General features: G+C 34.9%; 1 protein-coding gene across 1 annotated transcript; it reads right to left on the bottom strand.

Annotated features, from left to right (window-relative positions):
• Positions 1-17074: 17074 nt before the first annotated feature.
• LOC112036170 (putative disease resistance RPP13-like protein 1) lies at positions 17075-19147 on the bottom strand. The gene is made up of 2 exons (XM_024068978.2): positions 17998-19147; positions 17075-17376 (listed from the first exon to the last, which is right to left on the bottom strand). The coding sequence occupies exons 1-2, from the start codon at positions 19145-19147 to the stop codon at positions 17075-17077; spliced, it is 1452 nt and encodes a 483-aa protein (XP_023924746.2).
• Between the last annotated feature and the right edge of the window lie 6732 nt (positions 19148-25879).

Here is a 25879-nt window from a genome sequence, read left to right as displayed (position 1 = left end):
TGCCCCTCCTTGAGCACCTAGCAAATTTAACACACATAAAAAGCAAGTTAATGGCATATAAATTAGCTAAACACAAATATACTTTATAGGGAAAAAAAAAAAATACCTTCCCGATTTTCTTTGGCACCATTTTCCTTGTGTGGTGAGCTTTAAGGCTGAGTTTCTTGCTTCTTCACTCCATTTCCTTCTTGTGGTGAGCATTGTGGCTGAGTTCCCTCGACTTTAAGCTTTTCCCCATTCAAGAACAACATAGCTTTCCTACCCCTCATTTCAACTATGCATTCTTAAACCCAACCAAAAAAAAAAAAAAAAAAACTAGAAGAAGAAGAAGAACTTAAGGTTTAATATACCATAGGTTTTGTATTTTTTACCATAGAGAACCTTCTTCAGGTTCAATCTCCATCCATCTAAAATAGAAAAAATAAAAATAAAAATAAAAAAATAAAAGTAGAGTAAGGATGTAGACAGAAAACTATTGAAATGAGAGTGAAAGATAGAAAGAAAGATGTAAGGTTGAATATATTCAACCATGTGTTGGCTTTATTCTGTACCAAATTTGCTTGTAATTCAATATTTAGAAACCCCGTATTTAGATGGGAATTATGTAAGGGTTGTGTGTGAAAGAGTGTGAAGAATTGATCAAGAGTGTGCATCAAAGAGGCAACTCACAACTAGAGCTCGCGACTGACTCACCACTGGAGCTCGCGACTGGTTACTTGCAAGAATCAGGCCCACGTGTGAAGCATGCAGGAAGTTGAAGGGCTACGGTAGCAGGATTACTACAGGACAAAAAGTACAATTTAGCCTTTCTATTAACTAGCGACTGGAACTCGTGACTCATCCCAATCGTGAGTGACTCGCCAGTGCCCTATGTTTTGTTGGAAACTGACTTTTTACATTTCATCTTATACCCTACTATAAATACCCTTATACCCATGAAATGTAGGTGTGGCTATTAAGAGAAATACCCTAAGAGAGGTTTATACAATACACACACCTCATTAGAGAGAGAGTTACTCATTCTTAGAGAAAAATTTTTGTAGTCTCTTCTCCTATAGGGTCTTTATTAGGTGTAGAGAAAATAAAAATGGTGGACTTCAAATTCAAACCCACCATTGTTGGTAGCTTCCACAACATTCACACGTGTACGGAAATTATGACGTTAGTAGTGAAACTTTGAGAGATTATTATTTATTGATCTATCTATAATTTCTATTATATTATAGTCTATACTAATTTGCTTTTTGCTTCATTCAGCAATTTCATTTGTTTTAAATCCTTTTAATAATAGCTAGTCGCAAACTCGTACTACACACGAGAACCTACCTATTTGTCTAATACCATATGTTTAAATTTGATAAAGAATCCATTACTTGAACATGTAATGGCTTGCAAAAAATTTGCTAGACATTTTCAGATTTTGCCAAAAAAAAAATCGTAAATTTAGATATAAAAACTTCCAAAATGCCAAAAATATTGAAGAATCAAAAGATTCATTATCTATAAATTATTAAAACAAAACAAAATATATATATGTGACTACACAATAGAGAAACATAAGAGATAAGAGAAAGATGTGTTATCTTCAAAAGAATGATCTATGGTTACCAAAAATATCGATGTTAAAACTTCTAAAATGACAAAAAAAATTAAAGAATCAAAATAGTCAAAACCTACAAATTATAGAAACAACATAAAAAATTTTGACTATAGTGTTACCTTTAAAAGAAATAATTCATCACTATAGTCGTGGAAATCTGTCAAATAGTTTCAATATTGCAAAGTAATATCTCAAAAACCTTCCACCGCCAAGAGCTTTTGAGCCCTTGTGTTTTCAGCTAATAAAATTACTTTAATTATTAGCTGAAAACAAAACCATACGACGAACGCACTTTCAACTTATTTGTATTAATAAGAATCTTGACATTAATGTTTGATATGTCAAAACTCAAAGAGTCCAACAAAAGATGGATTTCAGTAAGAGGAAAAACTACCCCTCCATAGCTTTGTATATTTTCCATTAACAATACAATGTAGCTAAACAATAACTTAACAGAAAACGGCCATACATATAAATATAAGACATTGACCAATCTTTATAAAAAGATGTTGTTAGGTTCTAAAGACTTAGGAACTTATGTATTTAGAACTCTAATTTTTAATGTTGACAAATCATGATCAAAACAGTTGTTAGTCTTGTTTAGACTTACTCAAAGTGTGTGCATTTATGTAAAGTTGGAATCAAGTAACTGCAGAAAGTATTAGTGACTTTCAACCTAGCTCGATCGATCGAAGCTTAGACTTGATCGATCGAATATCAGGTAGAACGTTTTTTTTCTACAGAATTTCAACTCAGCCTGGCCTATTTAAAACGTTTAGGATTTTATGTTTTGCCCTAGGTACATAAGGCAAACCTTAACTACGTTTTAGAGGTTGCTTATATTGATGTTTGTGTGAATCTCTTATGAGATCTATGAGGAGCTTTCTTTCACACAAGCTTAGGATTATCAAGAAGGAGATTTGTTCAAGAACTTGATGATCATTCAGTTGTTGCCATAAGAGCTTAAAAATACACAAGTAGGTGTGCTTGTACTTGCTGGAGAATCCAAGAAAGAAGAAGTCCGTGATCTCGGAGCTTGCACGTGGTCGTATCAATAAGTTTCTACTGGTGGGTAGCACTAAGATGTTAGTGGTTTAAGTCTTATTGTAAAATGTCAATTCTTTCTATAGTGGATTCAAGTTTACCTTGAAGATAGTTAGATTAAATCTTCCCCAAGTTTTTACCGATGTGTATAAGTAATGTGTATTTGTTTTATCTTATAAAAAAGATTCATTTTGATTATTTTTTTAAAATAGGTATATCTTTTTTATTATTATTATAAATATTAATTTTCATCTATTTTTACTAGCATTAGACATAGTAAAAGCATTTAGCAATAGTTAACTATTTGGTGTATCACATGGGTTATCAACCAGTTATATAATAAAAATTGGGTTTAGAAACAATAATTTCACTAAGTAGTTGCATTAAATTGCAACAATTTGAAAAATAAAAACAACAACATAATTATTCTTATCGACTTTTTCTCTGTTACTTTATCAATTGTATAGACAAAAAACACAAAAACTTAATTATTGATATCAACAACTCTCTCTTTCCTTTTTCTTTTTCTTTTTCTTTTTTTTTTTTGATTTTTTGTTTTTTTGTTTTTTGATTTCCAAGCTTGTTAAATCAATTTCTTTTTTTTAAAAAAAAATAGTTTTAAATTTATATCATATTTCTTTACAAGCAGAATAATTTTGGTTCTATTTCTCTCTTTTAAAAAAATAAAATAAAATTCTATGTTTTGTTTGTTGATATTAACTTCTTCTTTTTTTTCTTTTTTTCTTTTTTTCATTCCATCATATTTGGTTCTCTCCTCTCCGTCCAAACTAGCCATAAGTCAATTACGTTTATGACTTTCTTTTATTAATTTTCCCCCATCACTGTTCCTTTAATTTTATTCTATCCTGAAAAATATAACTTGAAGAAATTTAAAATTTTACTACCAAAAAATTCTATTTGTCATTGAAATCATATCTCTTAGCACAATCAAGAAAAGATGTCCTCCTAATCCATATACATATAGTTAAAATAATATATTGTAAATCCGGTTTAAAACACTAATATTACTATTTTTGTGTGTGTTCTAATAAGTATTACTGTTTACTAAAAAAAATTAAAATAAATAAAAAACTTCATTACTCCCCCAAAGGAATCTATTCCTTCAAAAAATGATTAAAGGATCAATTTGTGATACAGATTAGTTTAGAGGAATTAAGTTATTTGGCATCTTTCACATGATGGCGATGCTACAATAAAAAATTCAATGACCAATTTTTATTTTTTTGGGTAAATATGACCAATTTTCATACTAGAGTACTACTAGACTAACTACAATTATTCAGCAAAAAATAAATTATTTGTTTATGTGTGTACGTGGAAGTTTGGTTCTTGGGACAATTTGGAGAAATAGTATTTTCCTACTCTATGTCTGATTTCGTGTCGCTGAGAGAGATCAGAAGTGGCAGATCAAGCCATATATTGTAAGAAGAAGAAAATGCAAAACACAAAAAATACATAACTTCTGCAACAATTTGACACGTGTCAAGTTATGAATGGAAAGATGTGAACCTATCATTTGATCTCTACCCTTCACAATATGCCACGAATTGTAACAAAAATTGTAAACTTTTTTTGTATTTTAGCATTGCTCTAAAGAAGTGGCAGACTCCAAGGTTCCTCACCCACCATGCTGGTGAGGTCCACAACATTCACGGACATATGATTCCAATTGTCACCCCTTGGAAGCTTGGAGCGTTGCTGTAGGAGTGAGAACTCTAGCACTTAGGTGAGACACTGATAAGACTCGGATTTTTAATATATATATATATATATATGATTTATCATTAATCTATCCATTATATTTTGCTAATTTGCTTTTGATATTTGTTTTTATTTTTTAATATAAAAAATGAAAAATCGGTTTTTGTCAGGAACATTCTCATTTGGTAATGCAGTTGATCATCTAAATGCAGTTAAGATGTTATTGTAGCTAAAAAAAAAACACCTCCATTGGGTTATGTATTACTGTAGCAAACTTTACATGTTACTGCAGTAACATTTAAAAATAAATGCTATTTTAGATGAACATGCATTATTTTATCTTATTTATTTATTCATTCTCAATTCTTTCTTCAAACTTCATCCTCTCTACTCTTTGTTCTCTCTCCCCATCACTGCAATCTCACCGTTAAACTGCTATTGTTGCCTTCGTAGACTAGCTACCGTTGGATCACTAGTGTTATTATTTTTGCATTGCTTCAATTTGGTTTTCAGAGCAGCATTTTGGAGTTGACTTGGAAAAATTCCCCCACTTCTTAGGCTATAAATCAAAATTTAGATTCCAACCAAGTGATCAAAGGTTGCATAAATTACAAAAGCTTTTTGTCAATATCGTATCCACAACATTCTACAAAAGAAAATTTTGTAAGTTTTCACATAAATGAATGGTACTTGGTTAATAGTATAAATATTCACATTAATTTGTGCAAAAATTCCGTCTCTATACCAAATTTAATTTATTTATTTTATATTTCACTTTAACAATACTCTCTATATTCTATTCTTAATTTTACACTCCATCATAGTAAAATAATCTTATGTTTTTACACCATCGACAATAGCCAAAAAAAAAAAAAAAAAAAAAGCACAACGCACAACTACCACAACCCTAGCTGCCAACACCACTGATTTGCATTGGATCGCCAAGTCCAAGCCCACCGAAAACTAGATTTGCAGCAGACCCCACCATCGACTAATCATGAACATGTAGCAAATCGCTAAACATCCTAAAATAAAAAATATAAAAACCAAAATCCACCCACGTCGTCAACTTGATCCACCAAATCTATATTGGATTGCTGCTCTGAAAACCAAATTGAAGCAATGCAAAAATAATAACACTAGTGATCCAACGGTAGCTAGTCTACGAAGGCNTATATTTATCTTATATTTGTGAAGGCCAAGTTTCATTCTCATCAATCTCATGTTTCTTTTTCTCTGTAATTTTTTTTTGACAATTTGTTCAATTTGTGCTTTTCAATGGTTATTTTTTAAAATTAAGCCAAACTTTAGCAACTAATTGATGACTTCGATGGATTTGATGTTAAGGACACATTTTACGGGTTTGGAATTGGAGAAATTATACAGTCCTCATGGTGGACCACGTCATTTGTCCACTATTCCACTAAAAGACTCCAACCTGTTTAAAATTGCTGAGTTAGTAATTAGTTTTTGTTTAAAAAAAAATTAACTCAACAATATTAAACAGGTGGGAGTCTTTTAGTGAAATTGTGGACCACGACATTTGTCTACCATGAGGATCTTATAATTTCTCCTGGAATTGAGATTGGCAAATGCAATCAAGACCCAAACCATTCGTTGAGCAAATAGGCATCTTCCTAAATTTTTGGTAGAAACAATTCCATAAGGACTTTAGATTTACACTATGTACAATGCCTCTTTGATTATGATAATATTGATCACTCAAAATAATTCAAATTCTTAATTCAATGATTGTGTAATTGCCATCCTTCGGAAATCAATTAAAAATATTAGAATCCATTTTTTTTTTTTTAATTTCCTAATGCATCTTTTTTTTGGCAGGAAGATTTGGGTTCCCCATCTTTTGGACATTGTCACAATTTTATTTTCTGAAATGCAAAAGAATGATTTCCAACAAAATTTGTTTGGTATTGCTCATAGTTTAAGGCATGAACTTTCGAAAATGTGAAGTTTTTTAATATATGTGCTTACTTCTAATTTCGTATTAACTTGGTTTTCCAAAAAAAAAAAAAAAAAAGTTTAAATTCTTACCTAAATCAAAATAACTTCTATTTCTACTAATTTCCATTGTAGGTGCTATTTGTAACACAATAGCTTAGTTTATATAAGACCTTTTTTTTTTTTTTTTGGAAAACCAAGTTAATACGAAATTAGAAGTAAGCACATATATTAAAAAACTTCACATTTTCGAAAGTTCATGCCTTAAACTATGAGCAATACCAAACAAATTTTGTTGGAAATCATTCTTTTGCATTTCAGAAAATAAAATTGTGACAATGTCCAAAAGATGTGGAACCCAAATCTTCCTGCCAAAAAAAAGATGCATTAGGAAATTAAAAAAAAAAAAATGGATTCTAATATTTTTAATTGATTTCCGAAGGATGGCAATTACACAATCATTGAATTAAGAATTTGAATTATTTTGAGTGATCAATATTATCATAATCAAAGAGGCATTGTACATAGTGTAAATCTAAAGTCCTTATGGAATTGTTTCTACCAAAAATTTAGGAAGATGCCTATTTGCTCAACGAATGGTTTGGGTCTTGATTGCATTTGCCAATCTCAATTCCAGGAGAAATTATAAGATCCTCATGGTAGACAAATGTCGTGGTCCACAATTTCACTAAAAGACTCCCACCTGTTTAATATTGTTGAGTTAATTTTTTTTTAAACAAAAACTAATTACTAACTCAGCAATTTTAAACAAGTTGGAGTCTTTTAGTGGAATAGTGGACAAATGACGTGGTCCACCATGAGGACTGTATAATTTCTCCAATTCCAAACCCGTAAAATGTGTCCTTAACATCAAATCCATCGAAGTCATCAATTAGTTGCTAAAGTTCGGCTTAATTTTAAAAAATAACCATTGAAAAGCACAAATTGAACAAATTGTCAAAAAAAAATTACAGAGAAAAAGAAACATGAGATTGATGAGAATGAAACTTGGCCTTCACAAATATAAGATAAATATAAAAACTAACAAACAAACGTGGAGGTTAGTGATAATAAGGAGATCGTGAGTAAGAAAGTGAAAAATAAAAATAAAAGCGTGAGAGATTACATAGTAGTAACTGCTTTTTAGTGAGGATGTTGGGATGATAAGGATGGATAGAAGTTATAGTACTGGTTCTATAGTAGGAGTCTTTTTTTTTTTTTTTTTTTTTTTTAAAATAAAGAAAAAGATGTTTGGGAAAATAAAAACGTGAGATTAGAGTAATGAAATTTTGGATTCGGAGCCTGCGCGTGGTCGTGTCAGGAAGTTCTACTGGTGGGTAGCATTAGGAAGTCGAGCGGGGAGCTTGTAGTCCTTTTGTACGAACTTCAATTCTTTCATAGTGAATTCAGGCTAGCCTTGAGGATCGGTGGGTCAAATCCTCCCCAGGTTTTTACCGAGTGGTTTCCTGGGTGATCATATCTTGTGTTATTTATTTTCCGCTGCTTTATATCTTGATATGATTGTTTGGATTGTTTTAACCTAGAATTGCTTAATTTGACTAAGTAACAACTTGGCTAATTAATCTAGGCTACGCAATCTGTGTGTTTAAGGGGTCTAAAACCGTACAGATTTGCTTTGGATATTGGCCCCTTGTGGCAAAAAAAAAAAAAATTGTATTAAGGGTGGATTTCATGATGTTCATGCATTGTTTCACATTGTTATTCATAATGTGCACGTTAGGTGTTTGATAAAATGTCTTTTAAGCATTTTCTCACTTATTTGGACTCTGATGAGTACCAAACTTTGGGGTTTCTCATGTTTCCTCATTAGGAACATGTTTGGTTCATTGGTTGTATATTTAACACACCTTACCCCACATGTGCACTTTCCATACTTCAGTCATGCATTACACATAGCCACCTCTTGCATACACCTTTGCTACCCTTGTCATGCATTGGTCTATACCTTGTTTCTTCATCCTAATATGTCATGTTTACCTTATGCTTTGTAGCATTTTGTTTTGTCTTAGGTTTGAGCTTCATTTTCTCATTCATCTCGCACCCCTTCATGCATCATTATCATTGTTCGTACCTTCATCTCTTACCCTTATTGCTCCTTGGCCCTTTCTCTATTCATGACAAAAAGGGGGAGAGTATATTCTAGAGAGTATACCAAAGAGTTTTGTCATTTTTATATAACTCTTGTGCACATCCTTAAGGGGAGAAATTCTATCTCATGCACATTCGTAGGGGGAGAGATTACCATAGGGGAGATGCATATACCAAGGGGTTGAGTATAAGAAAACTTTGTTTTGTTTGTTTTCCTTTATGTACCTTTGCTTTGTAGTTCAGTACTTTTAGTTAATGTTATGCATTTTCTTTAGTACTTCACTCTTGTGCCCTTGTTGGATTTTTTATCCTTAATGCAATTACCTTATGTTTTTGTATCGATTAAATGTTAGACATGCAAATGATACTTTGCATTGAGCTTATTAGCTTGCATGTCCCGATGTTCATTCCTTGTGTGAATGACCAATGTGATCACTATTTAGAGTGATTGTTCCTGTTTGGTCAAGTCATGCTTTGTTGCTTTAATCTTTACTACTTAATCGCATTGTGTCTGCTTCATATGCATTTCAAGATTTCTGCTACAATGATCATCTTGTGTTGTTATTTTTAGAAAATACTTATTCGTATGGTTCAAGAGCTTTACAATTTCTAGAATTAGGATGTAAGTGAGTTTTGGCAACTGTTCCCAACTCACATGTTAAGTCTAGAGTTTGTTTCAAGGTTTTGTCATGGAATAACCAAAGAGAGAGATTGTAAGATTGAATTTATGCAATCATGTGTTGGCTTTATTCCGTGCCAAATTTACTTGTAATCTAGCAATTAGATACCCTATATTTATGTTAGAATTATGTAAAGGTAGTGTATGAGAAAGTGTAAAGAAATCTCAAGAAGTGTGCAATTCAAGAGAGTCTCACAACTGGATCTCACGACTGGCAAGTCACCAGAATGGTACGCATGTGAAGCATGCAAGGCGAGCTGAAGGGTCACGACAGCTGTGGCACTATAGGACAACACTTCCACTCTGGCTAGGTAGTTAGCTCGTGACTCAAACTTGCAACTCTTTCCAGTCACAAGGCCGAGTCGCCAGAATGCCATGTTTGTTGAAAACTAACTTTTCGCATTCCTCATACACCCTACTATAAATACCCTTATACTCACGAAATGTTAAGAGCTTCCAAAGAGAATTTTGAAAGAGAAATCCTAGAGAAAAACAAGATTGACTCATCCACAATCTTCATCCTTTGATTCTCCAAATCCCTCTACTCTCACCCTCTTCATTGACATATCCTTGAAAGGTTTATTTAGCCAAATCCTTATACCCGTATCAGTAATGAGGTATTTTGGTGCTTAGGAAGCAGCTCAGAAGGGACCAATTCATTTTGGTTGATACAATGAGCTATTGCGAGATCCGGTAAGCTAGAGAAGACAAGGTTTGGCGTAACCCTGTTGGAGCAAGAAGCATGGAGGGTTTAGGTGCACTGGGTAGATTAGGCTTAGAGGGTCTTCTACTATTCATGTATCCCAACTTCATTCTCTAGTGGATTATTGACTGCTTAGAGGGCGGCGGAGAGGTTTTTTGCCGAGTACTTCGGTTTCCTCTTAGATAACACATCGCCGTGTTATTGTTGTGTATGCATCTCTTTCCTTTCTCTTTACCTTTTAATTACTGCTGTGTTGGTTATTAAACATGGTTTAGAGTGTGTTACCAATTTGGGTTTAGCTTATATTCATCATTCCTCACATATATTGTTTGTGTATAAACTTGTGTTGGTAATTTTGTAATTGGAGGTCTAAACATTCATTAGAGTTTTACACGCTATTTGGACTTTCAACATTTACCCTTGATACAAAAGCTTCTAAGAGAGGGTAGTCCTGGTAAACTCCACTTCATGCGGCCGGCAATAAGTTTGTCACAAGAACAGATTTCAAGTGATTTTAAACTAGATGGCAAGACCTCCTTCTAGAAATGACTCAAGTTCTGGACAATACTGTATGCTCAAAGTACCAAGAGATGGGAGCAGGGTGTGCATCTGTTCAGGCAGCACCTTCAAATTAACACAGTTATCAACACGAAACCAGGTCAAGCTGGGGGCAGGCAGTCCCTCTTTGAGAAAGGAAACAAAATTAGAACAATTACTGATTTCCAAGCTTTTGAGAGATGCAAGATGCTGAAGTGGTCCATGATTTGGAACAGAAAGGGATTGAAGATTCAGACATCCATGGATATCAAGTTGATTGAGCTTTGGAAATAAGTCTAATTGAAAGGACACAAGAGAATCACAGCAACATCTTATGTGCAAACTCTCAAGGGATGCATAGCATTGGTGCATTGGAAACATTAATTTCCCACAGTTCTTGACACTTAGTGATTTTATTGTATCAGATATACCACTACTAGGAAGCAACATGAGAGATGGGCAATAAGAGATATCCAACTCTTGAAGACAATGGTTTTTGTCCATATGGAAGGACTCCAAGGAATCATAACCACTAATTCTAAGCTTCAACACGAGAGGTGGTAATTCATTCAACAACAGTTGCAACACCTTATGACAATATTGCAACTTCAATTCACGTATGGCTGGAGCATTTGGAACTGAAGCCATAAGCTGCTGACACTTATCAATCACCAATACTTTTAAAGAAAAAAGGTCATTGGGAAGACCCTTGGTCAGTTTAGGACAGTTTTGTATACAAAGCTCTTGGAGACAAGGGAAAGCTACTGCACCTCCATTCACATCGCTAAAGGAACCCACTCCTTCAATTGCAACATGTTCTTGAAGCGCAAAATTATCAAGATCAAGGTAGTTTATGTAAGCATGGAGATCAGAAAAAGCAAGATTTAACATGCACAGATAGTAGATGTCCAAGATGAAATGTCTGGAGCTAAAGCTGTTGTAGTTTAGTAGTTATATTTGTATCATAAGTAGAATACAACTTGTAGCTTTTGTTAGTTTCTGTTATAAGTGATGACACGTGAGTGGGAAATAAGGCACACGTGAGAGAGGTTGTTATTCTGTTATTAAGCTTAACAGCTTCTGTTATTCATGCTTAGTGAAACTAACTGTGTATATAAGGCATAAGCTAAATTAATAAGATTCAGTTTAGATTTTCCCAAATTATATTTCTTTCATATGGTATCAGAGCTCTCTAGAAACCCAAAATTCTAGGGTTCGACATTTGGGAATTTTCTTTCATCTTTGTCCGCCATTGTTGCTTCTCTTCAAGCTTCTCATATCCTTTCAAAGCTTTCTTCTTTTTCTTCCTTCAAATGGCAAACACAACAGCCGCAAACACTTCTACCACTGAATCGTCATCTTCTTCGCAAGACTCATATCTTTTCAGTGATCCTCTGTTTCTACATCTTGGAGAAAATCCAGGGGCTGTTCTTACGTCTCAGCTTTTAATTGGAGAAGAAAACTACTCTGCTTGGGCAAGATCAGTAAGGAAGTCTTTGATTGGCAAAAATAAACTTGGTTTTATAGATGGTTCCATTACCATCTCTTCTCCATTGTTGAATTCATCTACTGCAATTCAAGCATGGATCCATGCTGATAACATTGTTGGTACGTGGATCATTAACTCAGTGTCACCAAAGCTTCAAGGTAGTATTATATACAGGGATACTGCACTTGAAATTTGGACTGAGCTTCGAGATACATTCAGTCAAGGAAATGGCACCAAGATTTTCAACATCCAGAAACAAGTTGTTGAGATTCATCAGGGAGAGCAATCACTCACTGACTACTTCACTCAGCTTAAAGTCTTGTGGGATCAGCTTCAGAATCTAAGTCCATTTCCCCAATGTACTTGTGGCAAGTGTGTGTGTAACATCAATCAGAAATTGAAAGATCTTCAAGCCAAAGAAACCACAATGAAATTCCTTATGGGAGTCAATGATGTGTTTTCTCAGGTTAGAACACAAATTCTCCTCATGGATCCATTGCCTTCTGTTAATAAGGCTCATTCTTTGTTTGTTCAAGAAGAAATGCAAAAATCAATTACAAATTCTGTTAGAGTTGAGTCTACAATTTTGGCTACCAAGAGCTCAGGCAATAATTCAAGAGAAAAGGAAAGACCTTTATGTACCCACTGTGGAAAGTTAGGTCACACTGTGGATAAATGTTACAAACTCCATGGTTTTCCCTCGGGTTACAAATTCAAGAACAGAAATATGATGGCTCATCAAGTTTCAACCCTTGCAAATTAGTTTCAAGGTCATTGTTTGGCTCCAAATACTGATCACAATCATGCTGCAAATCAGTTTCAAGGTTTTTACTTGACTCCAAATGCTGATCACAATCATGCCCGAAATATTGTCACTGCTCAAGCACCTACATTCACTCCTGATCAATACCAGCAGCTTCTATCCTTAATTGGAGTTCATCACAGTTCCACAGCTCAGGAACCTCACATGGTCAATGCTATTTCTTTGCCATCCAATGCTATAGCAGGTATGTTTCTTGTTCACCACATTCAGTCTTTTCTGCTAAAGTTGTGAATAGAAAGGCTTTTGGTGTGGAAACTTGGGTTATAGATACTGGTGCTACAGATCATATAGTCTGTTCAGTGAATTTATTGACTTCTTTTGCTGCAATTGCACACACTGTGGTTGAATTGCCTAATGGGGAGATTGCTCTTGTGACTCATATTGGTACAATTAAGCTTTCCCCACATATTACCCTAACCAATGTTCTGTGTGTACCTTCTTTTTCTTTTAATTTGATATCTCTCAGTGCTTTAACTCAATCTCAGACTCTTTGTGTTGTATTCCTTTCAAATTACTGTTTTATATAGGCCCTTACCTCTTGGAACACGATTGGAATGGGCCAAATGCATGATGGACTCTATCTATTACAAGGATCTAGCCTTTCCCAAGCTTCCAAGTCTCTTAATGATTTCTTCTTACAAAATAAGCTCAGTTCTTTCACTGCTTTTTCTTCTACTGTTTCTCATGCCAATTTGTATTCTCTATGGCATTCTAGATTAGGACATCCCTCGGACATGAAAGTTCATTCTTTAAGTCATCTTTATCCTTTCTTACAAAATTGTTGTACTAAAGACTGCCTTGTATGTCCTTTGGCCAAACAAAAGAGATTACCTTTTCCTTTTGATAATAAAAGAGCTATTCATTCCTTTGATCTTATTCACATGGATGTTTGGGGGCCATTTTCCATTTCTACTACTGCTGGTCATAAATATTTCCTTACAATTGTTGATGATACATCAAGGGCTACTTGGGTTTTTCTCATGAAAACTAAATCTGAGGTTAGACCTTTGATTATCTCTTTTTACAATATGATATACACTCAATTTCAAACCAGAATTAAGGCCATTAGAACTGATAATGCTTTGGAATTTAACATGATTGAATTTTACAATTCCAAAGGCATTATTCATCAACAAAGTTGTATTTACACTCCACAACAGAATTCAGTTGTGGAGAGAAAACATCAGCACATTCTAGCAACAGCTAGGGCCTTACAAATTCAGTCCAAGCTTCCTCTTGTTTTCTGGGGAGATTGTGTGCTCACTGCTGTCTATTTGATTAATAGACTCCCTACTCCTCTTCTACAAAATAAGTCCCCATATGAGGTGTTGTTCAATACAATTCCTTTTATTCTCACCTTAGGACTTTTGGCTGCCTCTGTTTTGCTACTAATGTCAACCCCCATAAGAATAAATTCACTCCTAGAGCTAGGAAGGCAGTTTTCTTAGGATATCCTTTTAACATTAAAGGTTACAAGCTATTTGACCTTCAATCTCACTCTATTTTCATCTCTAGAGATGTCATCTTTCATGAAAAGGTTTTTCCTTTTGATTCAAATCATCCTATTCCTTCATCTGCCTTAATTCCTTTGCCCAGTTTTCCTTCTATTCCCCATATTCCTCTTGATTCTGTACCCTCTGTCAGTGCTGATTCTTTTGTCCAAATTCATCATGATCTTGACACAGATGATCAGGCTTTTCCTAATGCCTTTGATCATCTTGCTACTGATGTTCTTGATCATGATATTCCTGTTGTTCCAAGTGTGCATTCTGATGCTCCTAGAAAGTCTAGTAGGATCTCTAAACCTCCATCCTACCTTAAGGCTTATCATTGTAACCAAGTTTCCTCAGCATCCATTGCCAATCAGTTCCAATCAGGTACTTCACACCCTGTTTCTTCTTATCTCTCTTATGCCACATTATCTCTTTCCTACAAATCCTTTTATTGCTCAATTTGTACCAACACAGAACCTCAGTTTTTCTCACAAGCAGTGGTTGACCCTAAGTGGCAAGCTGCCATGGATACTGAAATTGCTACCTTGGAAGCCAATACCACATGGACTGTCACTCCTTTGCCTCATAATAAACATCCTATAGGATGCAAATGGGTCTATAGGATTAAATATAAGGCTGATGGGTCTATTGAGAGATATAAAGCTAGGCTGGTTGCAAAAGGTTTTACTCAAAAGGAAGGATTGGATTACCTTGAAACCTTCAGTCCTGTTGCCAAAATGGTTTCTGTGAAGTGTGTGCTTGTTGTGGCTGCTGTGAAGGGCTGGTTTCTTAGCCAACTTGATGTTAACAATGCATTTCTTCATGGTGACTTACATGAAGAAGTGTACATGGCTCTTCCACCTGGTTTTCACAGCAAGGGAGAGCATGGTGAGCAACTTGTATGCAGGCTGAACAATTCTCTCTATGGCCTTAAACAAGCCTCAAGACAATGGTTCTCAAAGTTTTCAAGCACACTGATTCAGCTTGGGTTCATTCAGTCCAAGGCAGACTACTCACTCTTTACCAGGCAACAAGGAGATTCATTCATTGTTTTGTTAGTATATGTTGATGATGTGCTCATAGCCAGCAATGATAAGGAGCAGGTTGATCAGTTTAAGGTGATGCTGAATCAGAAATTTCAGTTAAAGGACTTGGGTGCATTAAGATATTTCCTTGGTTTGGAAGTAGCTAGGACAGAAAAAGGCATCTCCTTGTGTCAAAGGAAGTATGCTCTTGAGATCTTAGAAGATGCAGGGCTTCTTGGATGCAAACCTGTCAAAATTCTTATGGATCCGAATCTCAAACTCAGCAAACATAAAGGTTTATTACTTGATGACCCAGGGCAGTATAGAAGATTGGTAGGAAGGCTACTATACTTAAGCATCACTAGACCAGATATTACATTTGCAGTTCACAAGTTAAGCCAATTTATGGCTAAACCAAGAAAACCACACCTTGAAGCAGCACTGAAGATTCTGCAGTACTTGAAAAATGAACCTGGCAGAGGTATTTTCTTCTCAGCCAAATCAGAGTTGCATGTGAAAGGTTTTACAAATTCGGACTGGGCTTCATGTCCAGATACCAGAAAGTCAGTCACTGGATATTGTATATTCATTGAAGATTCTTTAGTTTCCTGGAAATCAAAGAAACAGTCTACTGTTTCCAGATCCTCTGCAGAAGCAGAATACAGGGCAATGGCAGTTTCCACTTGTGAAATAGTTTGGATTCTCTATTTGCTAAAGGATCTTCAGGTTAATCACAGTAGAGAAGCATTGCTGTTCTGTGACAGCCAGGCAGCTCTCCACATAGGTTCTAACCCTGTTTTCCATGAACGAACGAAGCATATAGAAATTGATTGTCATGTTGTGAGGAATAAAGTGTTGGAGAAGGTTGTCAAGCTTATTCATGTTAGAACTCAGTCCCAATTAGCAGACCTACTTACTAAGGCCTTGAGTCATAAACAATTTTAAGAACTCTTATCCAAGATGGGACTTATCAACATTTATCAACCTAAAGTCCATCTTGAGGGGGAGTATCAAGATCAAGGCAGTTTATGTAAGCATGGAGATCAGAAGAAGCAAGACTTAACATGCACAGATAGCAGATGTCCAAGATGAAATGTCTGGAGCTAAAGTTGTTGTAGTTTAGTAGTTATATTTGTATCATAAGTAGAATACGACTTGTAGCTTTTGTTAGTTTCTATTATAAGTGATGACACGTGAGTGGGAAATAAGGCGCACGTGAGAGAGGTTGTTATTCTGTTATTAAGCTTAACAGCTTCTGTTATTCGTGCTTAGTGAAACTAACTGTGTATATAAGGCATAAGCTAAATTAATAAGATTCAGTTTAGATTTTCCCAAATTATATTTCTTTCATAAAAATTTCTAGCGATTCAAATGGCTTTTTACCAGAAGCAGCTGTCCCATAAAACTCTGTATCAATAGTCTCTACATTTAATCCCACAATAGAGAGGTACTTGAGATTGGGCAATTTCCCAAATGGTGGCAAGAAGACGCAATATTCACAATTATGAAGGTTTACATATTCAATTTTGTAAGACGCATCTCCTAACCAATCTGAAAATACTGTGCCACCATAATTTTCAATTTTAAGCCTTTTTAGATATGCATGAGGTTGCAGTTGATCGGGCATACTCGATTTTCTACGAATCGAGTATTTCTTTTAAACTTGATTTTAAGGTAATCGAATATTGAAACAATGGCATATTCTTATATAGTTTGAAAATATGGGCAAATTACCAAATAAATAAAAAATTAAGGGCAAAAGCCCATTTTTTTCCCACTAATTCTTCAAGTTGTAACTTATCCCTCAAATTGGCCTCCAAAGCATCTCTAGCATTGACAACATTTTCTAACTTCAAAACAGAAAGGGTTCCCTTAAGTTGCCGAAGTTCCTTCAGCTCATTGATTCTGAGCCGCCATTTTTGCCTAGAGTAAAAGCAGTTAAGGTTTGGAGACTTTTCAATCTACCCATTAGCAGTGGCATTTTTATCAGGTTTGTTCCTCTAATATCAAGATGACACATGTTGATTAGGCATCCCATGTTGGCAGGCAACTCAGTGAGAGAACGACAACATAACAACAGCAAAGTTTGCAAATTGTATAGAGTACAGACAGATTCAGGTAATACTTTGATTGCAGTATGAGAAAGGTCCAAATATCGCAAATGTTTCAAAGTGCAAATCAGGTCTGGCAATTCTGTCAAATTACAGTAGGAAAACAGAGATAGTACCCTGAAGCTTCTTAGTGCTGGCAGTAAGTTGGGTATAACATTATTACTTAAGTACCTATGCGATGCTGAAAAAATTGATGATGATTGTAGAAAGGTTTGCAAACCCTTGGCTTTATGTAAGGCTTCGAATCTCTCATAGGCATCACATTTTCTTCTAGAATATGAAAAATAACGAGTCTTTTCTGACAAGCCATATGAATTGTTACCCTCAATTCTAAAACAAAACTCGCCAGAGACAAATTTTGCTAAATCATGCAACAGGTCATGTATAACAGAGCTTATATTTGATGATTGTTGGAGGAATGACCTAGATACTAGCTCATTGAAATACCCAGTACCTACTTCTTCTAAATTCTCTGTTTTAGGGGATAGCAAAAAATCTTCCGCCAACCATAAGAGCACTGACTCCTCCTTTTTAAATTTGAAGTTTTTAGGAAAGATTGAGAAATAAGCAAAGCACGGTTTTAGCTATGAAGGTAGATAATGGTAACTCAATCTAAGAGCGGGCAGAATATTGCTTTCACCATCTGAGAAATTCCATATATCGCTCTCCAATATTTAATCCATTCCTTAGGATCGAACTTCACCCGTAAGAGACCGGCAAGAGTTTTTGCTGGTTGCTAAAGGCAATCCATTACACTTTTTCACCACTTTCTTACCAATTAGTTCCAACTCTGGATGTTCTTGAGAATCTATGTTGCCAAATGCATGTTTTGCAAATAACAACCAGCAATCTTCATCTGTCAATTGCATTAAATGATAAGGTTGAACTGTGCCTGTAAGTACAATTAAAGCAACACTTTTGTGACGTGTTGTTACAGTAACCCTGCTCCCATATGCCCCTGATTTCAAAACACTCAGAAAGGCATACCAATCCTCGTAATTTTCGCTCCACACATCATCCAACACAATCAGAAATTTCCTTCCCATAAGACTCTTGTTCAATCTAACTTGGAGTAGATCTAGATTGTCACTATCACCAGTTGAGGAGACTGCCTCAAGAATACTTTTAGTTATCCTTAGTACATCATATTCTTGTGAAACACAAACCCATGCTCTGACTTCAAAAACATCCGTCACCAACTTCTTGTTGTATACAAGCTGAGCAAGGGTGGTCTTGCCTACACCACCCATGCCCACTATGGGAATCACACTTATGCTATCACCACTGCGATCATTAGACAGCAACAACTTGATTATGGCGTCCTTATCATCATCCCTACCGTATACACTGGATTCTTCTACCAAAGACGTTGTCGGCCACTTTCTTGAAGTTTTCTCACCACCACCTTCTTTCAGACTAAGGATGTCTCTTTCCTTTGCAAGAGATTCTAGTCTGCCTAGAATCTTTTCTAACTTTAGTTCAATCCCCTGGTGAGAAAAACTAAGAGAAGTTAAGTTGAAGCTTCGTACCTTACTTCTGCACATTTCCAGTTCAGCTTCCAGCTTGTAACGCGAGGCAACAGTATTAATCTCATCCAGTAAGTCCTGAGCATGATAAGCAGTATCTTTTAGCTCGTTAACCCACTCTTTGACGGCTGGTTTTTTTATTTGCTTCTCTTCAGCGTCGTTCAGCACTGCATTGTTATACAGTAAAGTTGTCCTCAACTTCTTTAGAGATTCAGTATTAAGCTTCAATCGGCTAAAAAAGTCTAGTACCTCACGAGAAGCTATCCTGTCAAAAAAATCCTGGAGGAAAGCCGAGAGAAAAGCTCCTCCCACCAAGGCGTCAGCCATTTCATTTTTTCTTTTTCTTTTTTTCTTTTTTTCTTTGCAAAGGAGGAATGGATAGAAATAGTAATATGGAAGTAATTGAGAACAATGGAGTACAGATGGATAGGCCCTTTGAGGATCAATGATAAATTCTTGAGTTATGCTAGGACCACTGAATTACCTGGCAAGTAATGATTAGAAAATGTGTGATAGTGGGTCATGTAAGGACACATTTTTTATAATCATAACTCAACACATAGCGAGTTGTGGCATAATGTTGTGCCCAATTCAGTGGTCCTAGCATAACTCTAAATTCTTTTGAGCCAGATTTCAAAAATAAAAGTTCAGACGCTATTTAGTATCGAAAGGGTACAACCTATCGAGTGGCGTGACCGCTTAATATTCCTAGGCAAGGACTTTCAACAGCACGTGAAGGGCTCAAACTTGTATCCATAAAAAATAACAGCTAAAATGCAAAACTCACCTTCTATGTTCGCCAAAATTTATTTCAGTCCTTTAACTTTGCTTTCATTCATTTCAGTCTTTCTAACTTTTAAGTTTATTCAATTAAAGTTTTTCTATCAACTTTTGTTACATGTTGTGGTTAGTTTTCTATTTATTTATTTTTTTTCTTCAAATTTTTTAAATTCAAAAAAATTCAATTAATGATTAAAAAAAATTCGAGATTTTTTTTTTTCAAAAAATTTTAACAAAAGTTGACGGAAATGCCTTAATTGAATAAATCTGAAACTTAGAAAATTGAACTAAATGAAAGCAAAATTAGAGGATTGAAATGAATTATGAAAAAATTTAGAGAATGAGTTTTGCATTTTAACCAAAAACAAATAAGCCAAAATTAAGCACATGTTTAGGCTTTGAGAAGTCTATGTTTGTTGGCTATATTCAACGACAAATTTGTAAGTATTTTATTTATTATTTAATTTAATATATCTTTCTGGACTTAATTGTAATTTGGGGTAAATGTACTTGAGCCTCATATACTACTTTGGAAAGCTACATTCATAGTGATCTCGCGACCTAAATAGCCCACGAAACACATGTGGTAGGATGTTAGGATCAGAGTGCTGACTAGGCAAGTCGTGATCATTTCATGACCCCAAGTTGCGACAAGGTTGAGTTGTACAATCTCTGTACTTATTCCAGAAATTCATCCTCATTAAAATATACAAGGTCAATATCGCCAGCCTTGTAATAGATGACGGTATCATCTGGGTACATTATAAGCAATTTAGTTCCAAGGCAGGCATGTCAGGAATCACAAAGGCCCTCGTCATTGATTTGGACATGCCTTGATCTTTCCTCCAATCTTGCTAACCTCACATCAACATCAACATCATGGGACATATTTTAGGTACATATCAAATTAAATACTTTACAATAGGTCTAATTTTGTTTTATTAGTAAGTTTATACACCTTGAATCCTTGGTAAGATCGGAATACGTATCAGATCTCCTTGGTAAGATCACCAACATCCTCAATCTTCACTACCTTCTTTCTTTTTTATTGTTGTTGTCCTAATTTATTTGCTATTGAATAATTTGTGGTTTTGTTTCAATGGTTTCTGAACATTCTTGTCCTCAATGACATTTTATATATATATGTATATACACACACATATTTTATGTGAAATAGTGAGTAGATATTGAAACTTAAAGGGCAAAATGAAAAAGTACAACTATCGGTGTTTATAAATGTATACGTGGCATAAATTTATATAACCCCATGGTGCAATAAGGAGTAGTCAATAAAAAGTCAAACATTTTGCTTTTATATGTAGTATATAGATTGATTAGTAAATTTCATTGAGAGAAAAGCTGACGTGGCCGTATGTAATCATAATTTGTAATTAGCGAACAATTACAATTCTCTACCATGCACTACAGAAATCCCAAGCAATAAGTCATGTCTTGATTTTTTTTTTTTTTTTTTGGTGTAAGTCTGTCATGATATTATTTTACAGAATTCCTAACATCAATATGTTGGAAAGTGTCTATATACAAAAGGATTTGATTGGAATTGCACAAGGGCCAATTTATTTATTGAATATAGAAGCCAATGTGATTGTTCCGTGGATGCACTGAAGCTTGAGAAAAAGGATAAGATTAAATTTACTTTTGGAAAGGGAGGTTAAAAGCTTTATGAATGATATAAAATTACAGGTTCAATTGGTGATCTATATGCCATTTCAGTGGAACACACTATACACCACCTTCGGAAGGTTCCAAACTTCTTAACTAACATTAACATATGGTCAAACACAAAGTAAAATAGGTCTAGCAAACTGAAAGCCAATTCATTCCAGTGAGTTCCATGGAGCTCAACATTCCCATTGAGGTGTACACTTTCAGAAGCTTGGGCACCATGGTTTGTCTCTCTTGACTAAGTAAAACTAAATTTTCATTGGGGAAACGAAGAAATTTTAAGAAGGAATCTAAACTATTATGTGGAGAAAAGCCAAGAAAAGGAAGACCATAATAGAATCTGCCATAAAACATGTCATTCACAAGAAACGCTTTTTGCTGCTCTCACCAATAATGAATAAATGAACAAAATCATTATATCAAATGGGATTGTTCAAGTGACTTGAACCATTCGGTTCATGAATCTAAGGTAAAAATTCAAACAAGAAGTTTGAATATATGCATTAATGGCAAAGTCACATTACAAAGCCATTTAAAGCAAATGAAGCTGCAAAACCAAAAAAGCACTGGGTATTAAATGAAAATAGATGCTAAACATAAAAATTGAATTTTAAAAATTTTAAAAACAATCAAAACTGGTTTTTTTTTTTTTAATAACAAATATAATTTTAACAACATAGGAACTTCTAGTTAGACAAGAAAGTAAAAAAATTCATAAAACCGGAGATTCATATACAAATATGGTTTTGACAACATACGCGCACCAAATTAATATGTGATCTATTGGTTGAAATTCCTTTCCTCTCCGTATGCAAGACATGCAAGAGGCTTCATATGTCAACTTCAGTATAAGATAATAGAACCCCCAGGTTCACGATAATTTCTTTAACTTTTTTTTTTTTTTTTTTGTTGAGGAAGATTTCTTTAACTACTTCTAACTTTTCTTTTCCTTTTCTTCCTTTTTCTTTTCGTTTTTTAGTGTCAGCCATTAATTCTTATCGAGGTGTCCACTGGCAGCTTCTCTAAACATATCTACTGTGCGTTACACTTTGTGATTGATGGCTAATTGATAGTGTACATTTTCTCCTTTTATTTTTTTTTCTTTAATTATCCACATATAGCAGCTCACCACCTCTCTCTTAACCGTATTAATGAGGCACATGACAAATAGACCAAAGCGTCAAAAGAAGAAAGAGAATAAACAGCTGGCTTTTAATTCAAATTCGAATAAGAAAAGAGCCAGGGAGAAGTTCCAAAATAATCAATTCATACCTTCCAAATACACTGTTGAAGAGAAGGGATAGGGCCAGCGAACGAACGGAGTAACAATTAGGATGAATATTGACTGAAGGGGCTTGTTTTTGCTGGTTTTGTTTTTGTCAGGTTGGATTTTGAGCAAGGGTGAGGGTTACAGTTAGGTGAATCTGGGTAACTAGGCATAAGAATCAAACTTTATAGTTAGTTGGCCCGGTCCGGAAAGTATATAACATACTAGCATCTCGAGCCTAAAAGGGTCGATTTTGGGTTTAAAAATCGAGCCTTTGAGGCTCGGTTTTTATGTTTTGACATGGAAAGTTTCCCGCGTGGAAATCGAGTCTTATAAACTCGGTTTTTATATCAAGCCTTAAAAGCTCGATTTCAGTGCCTTAATATGCCACGTAGACACCGCATAAATCTCGAGCCTTATAGACTCGGTTTGCTAAAAGCGAAACCGAGTCTCAGAAACTCGATTTTCGAAGAGTGATCAAAATCTGGCACGTGGTCTGGGTCCCTAAAGATTCTGCTTTGATCTCAGGTCCTTCACGTGTTCTGTCCCTCAGGTCCTTCACGTGTTCTGTCTCTCAGGTCCTTCACATGTTCACTCCCTCTCTCTCATACATGTTCACTTTCACTTTCACTGATACACTTTCACTGGTACTTACTTTCACAGCAGCTTGACTGAGTCTTCCCTCTCTCACTCTCCCTCTCACTCTCATACAATCCCAGCACATCCTCATGTCAGGTAAGGGTCTCACTCTCTAGTTAGTTGTTGGTTGTTTGTTGTTTGGTTTTGATATTTTGTCTTTAATTTTTTTTTTTTTTTTTTTTTTTTTTTTTGCTTGAGTATGAAATTATAATCATTGATTTGGTAATGTAATTGCTTCATTTTGGTTTTGCCATCTACTAAAAATATCAAATGTTGCTCCAAAAAATAAGAGCTACCCCATGCAAAAAAGTATTAAATAACTACTTAAACGTTGGGTTCTAAAAAATAATTGTTACAAATTTACACTCATCAATTATCATCTAGTAAGGGGGACAACTTTGGCAGTGAAACAAGAATGCAACACACATCTTATAGAGATTAGGGGCTTTATTGTGGAAATTTTGTAACTATGTTAATATAATGAATGTACCTCAAAATTGCAAAGCCAGATCATTACTCGGCCTTGTATTAGACTTTCTTTTTGAGAGAAAATGAAATTAATCTTTCTTTGGTATTAGAGGTAATGGATGGCTTCCTTTGTGAGTGATGAGAGAGGCTGCTTTCTATTCGGAAGTGGGAACAAAACTAGAAATGCCTGTGGGATAGAGATAATTCTAGTGGTATTTATTTAATTATGGTTTCATTGATACGTTACATATGCATATAATATCTAAAAGCTGAAATGTAATATTTATTATTGCTATACTTTTGTTAAGCTATATTAGCGATTATATCATTATTTTCATTTCATCATTTTTAATAATATATAATTGTAACTTACCAATCATAATAGGATCATCACTTTTTATTACCAATTCAGTCCACTTTGGTCCTTTGAGTCCCTTGAAACCACTTCGGTTCAATTTAGTTCATTTGGTCCAATTAGATCCATTTCAATCCAATTTTGACCACTTCAGTCCATTTAGTCAATTTTGGTCCATTTTGGTCCACGTCGGTCCATGCAGTTCACTTTGGTCATTCGCTCTTTTTTGTCCATTTCGGTCCACTTCGGTCTCTTAAGTCCACTTCAGTCCATTCAGTCCACTTTGGTCATTCACTCTTTTTGGTCCACTTCAGTCCCATAGGTACACTTTAGTCCATTCAGTCCAATTTAGTCTATTCAGTCCATTTTGATCTATTAGGTCCACCTTGGTACATCCAGTCCACTTTGGTCCACTTCAGTCCATTCGGTCCATTCAGTCCAGTTTGGTCATTCACTCTTTTGGTCCATTTCGGTCCCATAGGTACACTTTAGTCCATTCAGTCCAATTTAGTCCATTCGGTCCATTTTGGTCTATTAGGTCCACCTTGTTACATCCAGTCCACTTCGGTCCACTTCAGTCCATTCGGTCCATCCAGTCCAATTCGGTCCAAGTTAATATAAATCATAAGAAAACAAAATTAAAATAAAATAGTCATTTAACATAAACGTGTAATGTGATAAAACCACTGAAATCCCATCAATTAGAGTAAATATTATTCTCTAAACTCTGATTTCATTTTTTTGCTTGGGTATGAAAGAATGATTGATATATATTTAAGATGTATTCTTGGTATATTTGTATTGTTAGGTTTTTAATGATTGTATTTTTGTTTGGTTTGATATTTTTATTTATATTTTTGTTAGAGCTGATTTGAAATTTTGCAATTGGGTGACTTTTGTCTTTAGATTTTTTTTGTGTTAGTATGAAATGATAATGATTGTGTGCATGTATGTGATGTGGGGTGAGTATATGACTAGTAAAATATAGGACTACTAAAAGTCATATATTTTATAAATATATAGATAGAAAAAGTTTTGTAATTGATGTTAAATGAAAGAGATAAAAATATGTCACTAACATATTATACTTGACTCTCTAATAGGTTCACAATCTCTGAAGAATATTGAGTTAAATGTATATTTCGGTGGACCCCTTGACAATCCTGGAGGGATTGACGGATTCCCGTTTAGAGGGGAGGGTATCGAATGCTACTACATGATGATATGTCATAAGTTGAAGACGTTGAATGATTTGAAGAGGAAAATAATGGACAAATTGAATTTGAACCGTGCTTGGTATGACATAAAGATTACTTATCATTACCCACAAGAAGTCCTTCATGAACGGATAAATTACGAGTATATGGCAATCAAAGAAGACAAGCATGTAAAGATGATGTTTAATAGGATCCAGAAAATGCCCCAAGTAAATGTTGCTGAGTTGTACGTAAGTTTAGAGGCGCTTGCAGAAGTTTATACTGAGACGGTGCAACAAACAACTACGTCTTTACAATTTACAGCCCTAGATGATGGATGCACTACAATGGGAGGGTATACAATGGGAGAGTATACAATGAGAGGTTATACGCTCCCAACTCAAGATCATGTTGCCAATACTGGTAAAACCCTCCATCCTCAAGAGACACATTTAGAAGAGGAAGACGAAGACGAAGATCATGCTACGAATGATGGTGAAAATGTTAATGATGTGGACGAGTAAGAAGAGAGGATTGACCGAGGCGACTTTGAGTACGATGTGGATGACCATGAAGTTGTTCCCATTTTTGAAGAGGAAAATATGGAGAACCATGATGAACGTGATGCAGACGATGATATTGGCGTCCAGCATGATACAAATACGACC

This window comes from Quercus suber, unplaced genomic scaffold (assembly GCF_002906115.3).
Source record: "Quercus suber isolate HL8 unplaced genomic scaffold, Cork oak 2.0 scaffold_171, whole genome shotgun sequence".
Lineage (NCBI taxonomy): Eukaryota > Viridiplantae > Streptophyta > Magnoliopsida > Fagales > Fagaceae > Quercus > Quercus suber.
This window is presented reverse-complemented; position numbering and strand designations above follow the sequence as displayed.